At 42.9% G+C, this 13051-nt stretch overlaps 1 protein-coding gene across 6 annotated transcripts in view; it reads right to left on the reverse strand.

The window, feature by feature from the left end:
• Positions 1–3702: 3702 nt before the first annotated feature.
• LIMA1 (LIM domain and actin binding 1) overlaps positions 3703–13051 on the reverse strand; it is an 88802-nt gene continuing 79453 nt past the window's right edge. For all 6 annotated transcript variants that reach the window (XM_055337006.1, XM_055337007.1, XM_055337008.1 and 3 more), the window contains 2 exons: positions 7719–7852; positions 3703–6017 (listed from right to left, as the gene is read on the reverse strand). In XM_055337006.1, coding sequence (XP_055192981.1) covers positions 5006–6017; positions 7719–7852 — 1146 coding nt within the window. In that variant the 3' untranslated portion in view covers positions 3703–5005. The remainder of the gene's footprint in view (positions 6018–7718; positions 7853–13051) is intronic.

Raw genomic sequence — 13051 nt, forward strand, 5'->3', positions numbered from 1 at the left:
CTCAGCCCGCCTCCTCCGGGGGGCCGGGCCTCTCCACCGCCCATCTTGCCACCCCGCCCACCCACCTTCCGGACTGCCGGCCGCCGAGCCGCGTCTCCTTGGGACTCCGCCCCAGCGAGGCCACGCCCACACCGCGCGGCCACGCCCACACCGCGCGGCCACGCCCACGACCCGCCCCCGCCGGGCCCTCATTGGTCCCGCCCATTTTTGCCCCGGGTTTCGCCGCGGCTCTCGCTGCTCTGTCGCTCGCGCCGCCTGCCGCCGCCTCGCCCTGTTGCGGGCGTAGCTCCCGGGCCCCGCTCCCTGCCGGCCGCCCCTCCTGCTCAGCCCAGCCCTCCCCGCGGCTGTTCCCGCGCCCGGCCCCTCTCGCGGGAGCCTGCCTCGTCATCTCAGATGCTTCTGCCGAAGCTCCCCCACCCCTCGCGTTTTGTGCCCCCAACCTTTTTCTTCCTTCTTGTCCCACCATGATCTCAATTCCCTTTCACTGTTCTGTCTCTCAAAATGGACCTTTGAAAATCCTTTTATTCTTCTCATGGGTAAAAGGAAATGGAAGATCTCCGAAGAATATCGTTCAAGAAAAATACAAAGGAAAAAAAATGATGGCCAGTATTTAAGGAGGCGTACCCAGTGCCAGGTACTGCACTCATCATTCTACACCGGTTACTTAACTGCATCATCCTATGACGTAGGTGTGCTTTACCCTTTTATGGATGGGTAAACTGAGGTCCGGGGAGGTTAAGCAGCGTGCCCAACGCTACATAGAATCAGGGTAGAACTGGGCTTCTGAGCTAGAAAGTCTTTAGACTCTGGAACCCTGAGCCCTCCTTAATTTTAGGTTTCCACACCAAACCTTTAACTCTTCTGTGGGTCTCCATAGGCAAGAAACCTTCAAAACGCTAAATTAAAAACTGTCCCTCAACTGCTGGAGATTCCTGAACCTTGGGTGTGGTCTGTTCAAACCTGGCTACGAGGCTAATTACCACAGGCTCACTAGAATGATCTAAGATTAAAAGAATCGAATCTCTACTTCTTGTTCGAGGATAAAGTAACTTTATAACTAGTAAGACATGCTTACACCGGAAGTTAGAGTTTCACGGGGAGAGGAAGAAGGGGAAAAAAGGGTGCCATCCTAAGTAGACTAGCTTTGCTTTAGCTCAATGGTTCTCACGCTTAGGGTACACACCTTGGAAATTAGCTTATCCCATCTCTCACATGGAGAATTTCTAAAAGCCTTCTGGACTCCATCCAAAGAAATTCTGATTCAGGAGATGAGGAGTGTGGGGCCTATGAATTGACATTTCTCTTCTCTCTCTTTTTTTTTTATTCATGAGAGACAGAGAGAGAGAGGCAGAGACAGAAGCCAGGACCCTAGGATCATGACTTGAGCCAAAGGCAGATGCTCAACCACTGTACCACCCAGGCATCCCACATTTCTCATTTCTTGTTTTTTTTTTAATTTTTATTTATTTATAATAGTCACAGAGAGAGAGAGAGAGAGAGGCAGAGACACAGGCAGAGGGAGAAGCAGGCTCCATGCACCGGGAGCCCGACGTGGGATTAGATCCCGGGTCTCCAGGATTGTGCCCTGGGCCAAAGGCAGGCGCCAAACCGCTGCGCCACCCAGGGATCCCCATTTCTCATTTCTAACCAACTCATAGGCTATGCCAAGACAGCTGGTCTGAGAACCACTGCCTGGAGCCATTTTTGTCCTAACCCACCAATAGCTTAATGGTAACTACACTATATTCACGGTACTTTTTTTTTTTTAAGATTTTTATTGGACTTAACTACTCATTTTGTTCTTAAAAATTTTTTTTTAATTTAAATTCGCTTTCCAACATAACACACAGTGCTCGTCTCATCATGGGCCCTCCTTAATGCCTGTTACCCAGTTACTCCATCTCCCACCCACCTCCCCTTCTGCAACCCTGTGTTTCCCAGGATTAGGAGTCTCTCATGGTTTACCTTCCTCTCTAGTTTTTCCCCATTCAGTTTCCTCCCCTTCCCTTATGGTCCCCTAAAGATTTTTTTTTTTTTTTTATATTGAGAGAAAGTGAGAGAGAGCACATGAGCAGGGGCAGAGGGAGAGGGAGAAACAGACTCCCTGCTGAACAGGGAACCTAATGTGACTTTGGACTTGATCCCAGGACCCTGGGATCATGACCTGAGCTGAAGGCTTAACCATCTGAACCACCAAGTAGTGCCCCTCAAGGTACCTTTTAAGAGAGGTAAACTCTCTCGGATCCCATGGGAATTCAGAGTCCTAAGGAACGTACTAGCTTGGCATGCAGGAACAAGCACACAGTGACCTTGGTCTCAAGGTTTATCCCCCCCAAAACCACATTTGTACCATTTCTCAACATCTTGGCTGTTAGAAAATATGTAGTTGACAAAACATGTAATGAGAGCAAACTGTGCAGCTTTCACTTGGTCCAGGAGTGATCCAACGAGCAAGCTGGTGGAAGGAACGAAGTTGGCTGTGTAGCAGTCATGAAGAGTCTCCTTAACCATCTCAGGTCCTGAGTGGGCCCCTTTTCTTGCTTCACTAACAGAAAACCTATGTCTACTTAGCTCTTGAAAGGCAAAGAAAGCGGTTCTTCTCAAGTTAATTGCAGTCCCTGCATATCTGATATATGGTGACATATTCAACTAAGATCCATAAATACCAGCCATAAGCACTCAGACTTTTTTGTATCAAATCAGTAGATTTGGTGAGTACCCTGTGAATGGGTTGGAGTAGCAGTGAATCACACAGTAAAGGTAGCTAAACTCAAGCCAGGGTTGGATATTTTATGGATGCCATCAGGAGCTTCTGGGTTGGGATGCCTGGGTGGCTCAGCAGTTTAGAGCCTACTTTCTTCAGCCCAGAGGGTGATCCTGGAGTCCTGGGATCGAGTCCCACATTGGGCTCCTTGCATGGAGTCTGCTTCTAACTCTGCCTATGTCTTTGCCTCTCTTTCTCTCTGTCTCTCATGAATAAATAAAAATCTTTTTTTTTTTTTTTAAAGGAGCTTCTGGATTAATTGTTCGGTGAACAGGGCTTTCTAAATGACTTCAGCCTGTGATGGGGCCAAGAGCAGAAAGTAGTACCCTGCCATCCATTTGGAAGACCAAGCAAGACCCTAGAACATATAGTGACCCTGGAAAATGTAATGGATGACTCAAAAACCATGCCTATCTCCAAGAAAACTCACACTCCCACACTTCCATTTTTTTTTTAAAAAAGTGCTTTAACTTTTGAGGCAGTTGCCTCTACAGTCAAGGAAATGAAATAACCAACTATGCCTCTGCCCAGAGTGGAAAACAAATCCATTTTCACGTAGAGGCATTTGGAAATTCCCTTTAGCATGTTAGGCATAATTGCAAGGTGAATTATTAAATGTTGAGTACAATTAACAATAAAAAAACACCATCAGATTTTGAATTGTGAAACCAAACAGCTCATTTTGAATGTACACACTAATTTTTCTTAACGCAAGTTGCCCTCAATTTTTTAAGAAAAATTTGTCCTCCTTTAGGGCAGATGAGGGCCCAGGATCGACCCAACACTACCACCTAGTGGTGAGATATACTCATAACACTACTCTTCGCTTAAAATGCACCAGATCCATTTGCCTTTTCTTCCCAAACTGCTCGATTAAAAGGAGGTCCCTTCGGAGACTGTCACAAAGTGAAATAATAATGAAAAGGAACACTGAAAAGTTCAAATGTAAATTAAAAGCTTTATTGAATAAAAATGTTTCAGACTAAGCAAGACTGTAAGAAAGCAGAATATTTTACATCTCTAAAAAATATTAGAGCTAAATCTCTAAAAATGCAGTACAAAGAAAAGTCTATAGCTTAAAATACCTCTCTCCCCCACATACAGTTTGGAATATCAATTATGTACAACAAATGTACTCAAGTTTATAATGTTCCAAAGCCTTAACTACTAGAAAACCATCTCCCCCCCCCCCCAAAAAAAAAAAGCCTATAATTGATTTAATTGCACCCTGGAAATACTGTCTGCCATAAAAATCAATACATTTCAGAGCTGAAAAGTTTAAAAAAAAAAATAACTAGTGTCCCAGAAAGGAGATATCAGAAGTGGAATATAGGGTTGGGGAAGAGGGGTCTGGGCTCAAGTGGTTTAAGGCAGTTATTTTCTGTTATTCCTCCTTAAACTCCTCACTTTGTGTTAACATGGAACATGGCAAACGACACAGAAGATCTTATAAAAATACTGCAGCTTTCAGTAAATTGTGAGCTGCACAGATACCACCAAAGAAAAAAGGAATCACTTGGGGTGGAATCAAACTCATTGGCAAATATCAGAGCTTATTTAAAAGACAGTGGATCTCTCCAAGCACCAAATGTGCTCAAAAAGTGCTCCCAAAGAATGGTTGTATTATAGCCCAATAATCCAGTTCAGGGTGTGGTTTAGAGAATGGATGCATAGCAATAAATTCCCCATACATATCAGAGTAAGAAAATTAACCTAAAAAAAAAAAGTCTTAAAGATTAAATATTTGATCTCTTAACAGATGAATGCTAAATAATTAAATTGGTATTCATTTAAAAATACACAAACTGTGCCCTTTATACTAAAGTGCATTCAGTCATAATGTTTAGGTCCCTAAACCCCTACTGAATGTTCCCTAATTCCATAATTGAATTTTTAGTGTAACACTGTGCTACTAACCATCTATTCTGTATTGCTACTTGGGAATACAGTGGAGTTTGGACTGTATCAGTTGGCATATTCCCCCCTCACCATAAGACTTTAAAGCACTTATATATATCATTATTGCTAAACTAGAGAACTTAAGTAATATTACCTCTAGCACTTAGAATTGGTTCACTTAAGCGGCAGTATGGGATTTTTCTGAAGCAAGAACTCTTCCAAGATGACTTCCACATAAATTCTGGTTCATGCAAGATACCTGTCTACACGCATCACTTTGATAAAGGGCAGCGGCTCGCTAACACTAACACAAATTTAAGGCCCAGCACCATTTACAGTTGGTCATTCCTCAAGCTCATCCTCGTCCTCATCATAGTACCGATTTCTCTTTATCTGTTCCTCCACAGACAGCTCTTTGACTGATTCTCCCTCCCAGAATCCCATATCCTGGGATTTCTGATTCTGGGTCGTGAATTCTTTAGGGGAGGTATTGTCTGCAAAGCTGGACCAATTTGTAGACTTGGGTTCTAGTGGAGACTGCTGTTTGAGGTTTCTATCCTCTTCATCTACGTTCGCACCATTTTCTATAAGATTCTCATTCCCCATCTCAAAACCATGATATTCCTTGATTCTCCTCCCTGGTTCCCCTCCTCCAATCTCCTGGCTTTGCCGGGTTGTTTTTCCCACACTACCATTCTTTTCGGAGGTATTGGCATTTTCCACTTGTTTCCTTTCTGCGGTCATTCCTCCCGTAAACTCCTCACTCTGCTCTGACATGCTCCAGCCTTTCCGTATAGGTGGGGACAAGATTTTTGGGCTCTTGACTGAAGTGGTTCGAAATGAAGCTGCTACAGTGAATGGGCGGCTTCTTTCTTTCAGCGAAGATGATCGTCTTAGCTTCTTCAGATCCAGATCTACATCCTCGGGAGCTTCAGGCTTGCTCATTTCATCCTCGGGAGGCCATTTGGGCTTGGATACTTTGATCCCTTCCTCCAAGGTACTTCCTGAACTACCAAGTTCAGTGGGGGGCGGCCAGGCAATCTTCAGCTTCTTGGTTTCTGCTGGCTTGTCTTCTTTCTCTGGCTGAGAGGAGGCCTTGGCTTCCATACTTGCTGTCAGCACACCCACCTTGGCAATGGGGGCATCTTCTACCCCTGGGCTCTGAGGGGTTTCCCCCACATTTGGAAGCTGGGCTGGTCTTTCCAAAGTCCCTTCATTTTCATTTTTGCTTGCCCACAGATCCTTGTGTGGTCTGTGCCCAAAGCCTTCATCATAGTTGCCTTTAGCTTTAAAGAGCTGATTGAAGTGAGGCTTGCAGTAGATTCTCCCATGTAAAGATGCATATGTTCCTAGACTGTTAAGAGAAAAAGAACATAAAGTTAATAGATTTGTATGCTCCCATTTATACTAGCAGGCTGAAATTTGGCAATTGCAGTGTTCTCAGAAGATGCTAAGTGAGAAAAGTATCTTTAAAAACACATCAATCACCTGGAATTCTTTATCTCTCCCTTTCAAGCACATTTGTTTTATTACCCTTATAAAAACATGCTCATTTTTAGGCCCGAACCTTCACAAGACTTCTTTCATGTGTTACATCCCCCTATTTTCAAATGATTTCACTCCCTTCTGCCAAAACTGTTAAAACAACAACAACAACAACAACTATTTCTTCCAGGAAGTCTTCCCTAGGTAAGCCCACCTCTCTCCAACCACTCATAGATTTCCTATTTACAATCTATAGCTACTTATAATGATATTCCTTTGTACAAAGTTGAATCATTTCCCTCCGTGTTTCCCATTTGTGTTATAATTTAAAAGTACACCTCTACAGGAGTAGGTATAATGCTCTGCAAATGGTCTGCACTCACTAGATGCTAGTGACTGAATATGGTTAATAGGAGCACAGTAAGCAGTAGCCAGGAAGTAAATCTACTCTAATGTCAGTGCTGGACAGGCTTTTAGGAGATTTGGTGTCTCTTGCAGGATAACAAATTTTAAAGGGGATATAAAAACAATAGCATTTCCACAGAGGAGTTATAAAAATTCAGAAACTTAGAAAAATATGTCTTGGAGAAAAAATACTGTGGGCAGAAGAAACAATGAGTAGAAGTTACAGAGGCACATTTTGGCTCAGTAGAAGGGAAAGTGGTCAAGCTAGAGCGATCTTACACGGGAGCTAGGTAGTGAGGTATCATTCCCTGTGGAAGTGCCACACGGATGCCAGCACACCTTTCAAGAGTATTTTAGAAGGAATGTTTACTCTGAAAAGAAAGCTGGAGGAAGTGACAGCCTAGTTACTTTCTTCTCTAAGACTCTATGACTAAAATGAGTTAATATGGAAGATGTCCCAAATTTGTCACATTTCTCTCCCTCTTTTTTTAAAGATTTTATTTATTTGAGAGATAGAGAGTGCGTGTGTGAATGGGGGAGGGGAAGAAACAGAGGGAGAGGGAGGAGAGGAGCTGACTCCACACTGAACGCAGAGCCCAACACAGGCTTGATCCCTCGACCCTGAGATCATGCCCCGAGTCAAAATCAAGAGTTCCGATGCCTAACTGACTGAGCCACCCAGGTGCTCCAATTTGTCACATTTTTATCCATACTTTGAGTTACTTGGAAGAAATGATACATAATTTTCTCAGAAATACATGCTCTTCAGGGTCTATTATTATGGTTATTATTACCATTTATACAGTGTTTGGGACATTTTCAAGTAAAGGCTTAGACAAGTATACTCTAAAGATTTTTAAACTTTGTGATTCTATGAGACCAAAGGGGAATCTTCTACTAATTTAAGTCACAGGGGTTTTACCTGCCACCCATAGGATTTAAGCTCCATGTAAACTAAACATGTAAAGTATCAATGTACCAAGAAGTTCCAAACACCAAATATTTGTCCAACACCAAACACCAAAAGTAAATGGTACTTTAACTTTTCTCAAGGACCTTCGACAGCACACTCCTCGTACAATAGCTTCTAGTACCAGTACTCTAAAAACCAAAGACTCCCTTTGGTGGTCCAATGACACAAACAGCCCGTTCTGGTCTGGCTTACCTAAGTTTGTTGTTGCAGTAGGAGCAACGGAAACAGCTGATGTGAAACACCTGCTGGTTGGCGAAGAGACGTTCCATGGGGTAAACTGTCTTCTGACATTCCACACAAGTCTCTCTTGCAGGTGCCTGAAATTTCTAGAATGAAAACGATGACATTAGCACAGGCAGGGATGAGTTTGTACTCTGCTGAGATGTGCCCCAGTTTTACTTTGTTAACTAAGGGCTCCCTTACCTGTCAATTCTCATAGGAACACTAAGCCTGTTATGACGCTATAGCTGACTTTTTAAGGCCAGGAAGCTCTCCTGAATCCCTTTCCCTGACTGGCTGGCTGCCCCAAGGGTAGCAGCCACTGAGGCTGGACTACAGAGGAAGGCTTGGATAAGCCACCATACACGCACAAAGGTACACACAAAATGGTTCCACGGACAGGAAATTAGAGGAGAAAATGTCATCACGCACAGAAGTTTGTATCATTCAAGTGCCTGGTAAAAGCAGGACAGACTTTTATAAGAACAGATTTGGAAGGGGATAAATTTAAAGGAGAGGAAGAGCAATTTAGCATAATATTTTATCCATTAGGCACAATATTTTTAAATAAGTCAAAACTGACATATAAATGTAATAATTTTAAAGAGACAAACTATTTTATTAGGACTCCAGAAGAAAGCATAGCCCAACAAAGCTATTGGTTCTATCATCTTCTCGGACACCAATGGAGAGGGGCACCCGGCTGGCTCAGTTGGGAGAGCGTATATGGACTCTTGATCTCAGGGTTGTGAGTTAGAACCCCACACAGGGTGTGGAGCCTACTTAGAAAACAAAAAACAAAAGACATGAAAACAATGGAGAATAAACCTATTGTAATGGGGAGTTAAAGATCATAATAGACTGGGAATTCATGAACTGTACAGTGTGGAATAGAGTGGCCTGGGCAGAGCTGTTTTAGCTGGTAAACCCAATCCTAAAGAACATAAAATAGTTGGTAGTATAGCACTGAGGAAAGTCAGAATTCTCTAACAGCTAAGTTTTTACATAAGAAATGGTTACATGGCTACTAAGGGCTGGGGGTAAGAAGTCCCTAGGTGTATGTAAACAATTCTTGACTTGCCCCAGCAGAAACACCTTATCCAGCAAATGCAGGAGCAGCTTGGGTTACAGTGGCCGGGAAGCTCTCACAGGCACCTGGGTAGGGGCAAGGGTTTGGGGAGGCTCTGCAGCCAAGACCCATATGGTGGGAAATAATGCAAATCAGTCCCAAGGTGCAGGACTTGAATGGTTAAGATAAGCCAAAAATAAACTAGGTCATGGGGAAGACAGAACTTTCATTAAAACAACAACAACAACAACACCCTGAAAATAGTCTGCTGGTTCACTTGCTACATGATTTACCAGGAGGTAAAGCAAAAAATAGGAATGGTTTTCCAAGTGGATCTGGACAGGAAACAAAAGTAGAAAATGAGGGGGAAAAAAAGCCATAAAGGGAAATCTCTATAAAAGGGAGTTTAATAGAGTTTAGTGGTAAACTCCCAAATAGCATCAAGGGATTGAAGAACAAAGGAACAGAACTGAGTGGAATGGCTCAACAGCCTCCTTCCATTCCTAAGAATCAAAGACCAGTTTGACCCAGTTTACCAAGCGTAAGGGAGGTGTTTAAATATGATCAAATGTTATTGTAATTGAATACTGTTGGAAGTAATTAGGGCCTTATTGGGAGCTCAGAATTTTTATATGGACACTTCTAACAAGACAGAATTAAGTGGAGATGTCAATGCATAGTTTTAATTAGGTTTGCTCTAAAAAGAACTAGGTCCTTGTCTAGCATGCAGGAAATCCATTAAAATGCCAAATAAAATTTGGGTATAATAGTTCAGTTGACCGCATCGGAGAGAACTGGTACAGATCACAATTCACCTGATATAAAAGTCATAGGTCAAATGTATTTATTTCTCAGACTGAAAATCTTTTTCAGCTGCAGGTTGGCTTTCGTATTTTTTTTAGCCCTTAGGAGGACAGCATTCGTTCTGGTCAGTGAAGACAGAGCAGGGGACAGGAATCTCCCAGGGTACAAGAGGAGATGGGCATTCCTGTGCAAATGGGGATTGGAGCTCCTGAGCACACCTCCATCACACACACACACACACACACACACACACACACACACACACACACACACACACACGACACACTGGAGGAGGGTGCAGCCCCGGGAACAGAAAGGAGAACCTGAGAGAAAGCTGAAAGCTGAGCTCACGTTAGGAAAGTGGAAGGCAGGAGCAGAAATTAGGTACCGGAGGAGCAGGAAGCAGAAGCTGCAAGAGACAAACAGGAACCTTCAGTGAATACACAGCATTTGGGGAGGGGGCGGCCTGGAGCGCTTTACCGCAGCTGAGCTGAAACTCAGGTATAGACTCAGAGCCAAGAATAAGGCCACGTTTTCTCTTTTTCAAGTAATTCGGCTAATTGTGGCGAAAGCAGCCTCACCCCTCTCTACCGGAGGCTGGGACATGGCCCAGTTCAGGAGAGCGAGCTGTTCTGAGCCTTCACCCACACAAGGAGTGTCTCATTAACAATTCTTTAGTGTCTTATTATCTCCCACACCTGACCCACAATGGCTCTCTCTTGAATAGGGCCTTCACCCACGCAAGTGAAAAGCCATTCCTCCTCCTTAACATCAAATTAATAGACTGCTAGCCCAAACATCTGACTAATCACAAGCTTCTAACTAACCAGACCTACCAGAGTCCCATTATTCCTATCCAATTTTTACACAGATCCTTTTCAATATTATTTAACGTTTATGTGGCAGCTGCCCAAGGGCCTTCTGGTTTCATAAAGTCAAGAGGATCCCAACTTGGTAAAATGCCAAAATCAGAGTGGCTGCGTCTGTGCCTCCCCTTTACTTCCTCTGTCCTGGGCTCTCAGCCACTTTTCTGTAATTGCCCCCATGTCTATTCAGACAACAGGAAGCATAGTCAGTGCCCAAAAATCTCTACCATTATGGTAGGCCTGGCATATATCCTGCCCATGCCTTCATGGCATGCTCGGACTTGGCACAGCCATGTTTAAAACGCTGTCAGTATTAGAATGTTAGACATTTTTAATCTTTAAAATATATTTTTTTCACTTGGTCAGATGTTTTTCATCTCTCCTCCCTCACCCTTTTTCACATGTAGAAACTACAGCACCAGGATGTCAGGTTCCTTATCAAAGCTCACACGGTCAATTAACAGAATTCAAATTAAAACTCAGAACTCCCGATTCACAAACCAAAAGAGCATTTTCTAAATTGTCCTGGCATGTAATTTTCCGTAACTAAAGGAAACTCTTTGGGGACAAGAGCAGATGCTAACCCAAATGAAAATAAACTCACTATAGCACTTCCAACAAACTACGGTCCTCACTTTATTTCAAATTAAAATATGGAGATAGTATCTTTGAGATATTTAGGAATGAATGAGGTAATATATACATAATTGATGTTTATAACCACTCTCATGTCTTTTCCATATGAGGGATCTTACAGGTCCTCTGTTGATCAGCATCTCCACAAAGCTATTTTTCTAATAAATGTGTATGGCTTCATCTACATTCTTTCACCCTCTTGCCTTACATATATATTTCAGTTCAATGAAAGGTGTAGTTGGGAGATTATAGATATGTATGTATTTATATATATATAATATATAAACAACACATATATATTGGTGGGGAGAGCTGGCAACAGACAGTGAAGCTAACTAGCCTTTGGACATGGTGAAATCAGAAGAAAATTATGTACTGATGTCAGGCTTCCATCCCGCAGAACACCACAAAATGCCTTTCATTCCGTCCTTTCCAATCGGTGCAAAATATCTAGGTAATTAGATTGAAATTCTTCACATACAGTAAATGGTTGGGCCAGTTCTGTGCAGCCTTAACCCTTCCCCTGGCTTTCTGTGAAACTTTCTGACAACATTTTGGAGATACATCTTAAATAGACTGCTCTACATGTCGAGGTTAGTGTTCTGATAAAGCAGTAATAATGTAGATAGTAAAAAAAAAAGATTCTAGATGCCTTTCTAGCATAATTCCAATAGCTTTGCAAAATAGCATAAAACCTCCTACCCTGTCCATAGAGGAAGGAACACTAGCAGGGCACAGAGAGAGTGTCCTCCTCTCATGCAGTCTGCCATGTTTTCTCTCCACATCCATCAGCAGGACCAGTCAGGGAAGCTTTGGTTGTCCTAGTGGAGACAAGTGGGTGTACCCAGAGCTGGCCACATGTCCTCGCCTTTTCCTTCCTATCTTTCCTCCTGGAAATATTTAGGGGATAACTTCCCTCAATGGAAGGACATAAAGCCTAAGAGACCTCTGGGTATCTTAAGTAGAAAGGTCCTGATCTTTCTCACAAGGTCTACTGAGCTCTGCTCCCAGAACATCTTTTTTGAGAGTGAACCTGCAACTTCAATTTCACTAGCACCGAGTCTCATCAACTGCGCTGACCAGTGTTCAAAATAGACGAATAAAACTTACTTGTAAAGACCAGTTTCATTTTTTTACTTTATCAAGCTAAAGTTTGAAATGAATCGCATCTCTACCTTAGATGTCCTATTTTTCAATAATAGACACATAGGCACTAAGGAACAGTTTTTCCAGGATGTGTGGGACCTAAAAATCTATTCTGAGTGAACAAGTTTATTCTTAGCTGTATGTAATTTCCCCAAGTGGAGAAATAACTTCTGTTGCATAGTCTATAGCCATGAGACCAGTTACGCCAGCAGGTCTTCCTATAAACACTAAAGTATATATATACTTGCCTTCAGAATGTAAGGGATAAATTTGAGGAGGAGGAAATACACTACCCTTAAATAAAAGTGGAGATGTGATTGAATCCCATCTGCATCTGTACACCATAATCATTTGAGTTTTGGACGATAGGCAAACATAGGGAGCCAGGCCAACTTACTTCAGTCTTTATAAAATGTTCAAAACCTGAGGTGTATGTCTGGTGAAAGCAGACCTGTCTGCATTCTACTGCTGAGTGACTAGGGCCAAAGAATAGGCATGAGTCTGGGAGCTTCATCTCCACCTCCTCATATCCCTGGTATGCTAGGGAGGACCTAAGTGGGGTGTACTCTATCCCTACTCACTTAGCAGCTCAGAGCCTGGAGTCTGAATCAAGGAGGGACCTCAAAAGTCCAACCCAGCACCAAGAAGTCTGACCTAGCAGTTGAGGGAGGGAAATGAGACTGCGATGAGAATTCAAATACACCCAAGAACAAATTTTAGTTCTTAGACAAGCCACGGAACTTCCCTAATCCCTCAGTCCATGGCCAAGTCAGATTTTCCGGCTG

The sequence above is a fragment of the Nyctereutes procyonoides genome, unplaced genomic scaffold, assembly GCF_905146905.1.
Source record: "Nyctereutes procyonoides isolate TBG_1078 unplaced genomic scaffold, NYPRO_anot_genome, whole genome shotgun sequence".
NCBI lineage: Eukaryota > Metazoa > Chordata > Mammalia > Carnivora > Canidae > Nyctereutes > Nyctereutes procyonoides.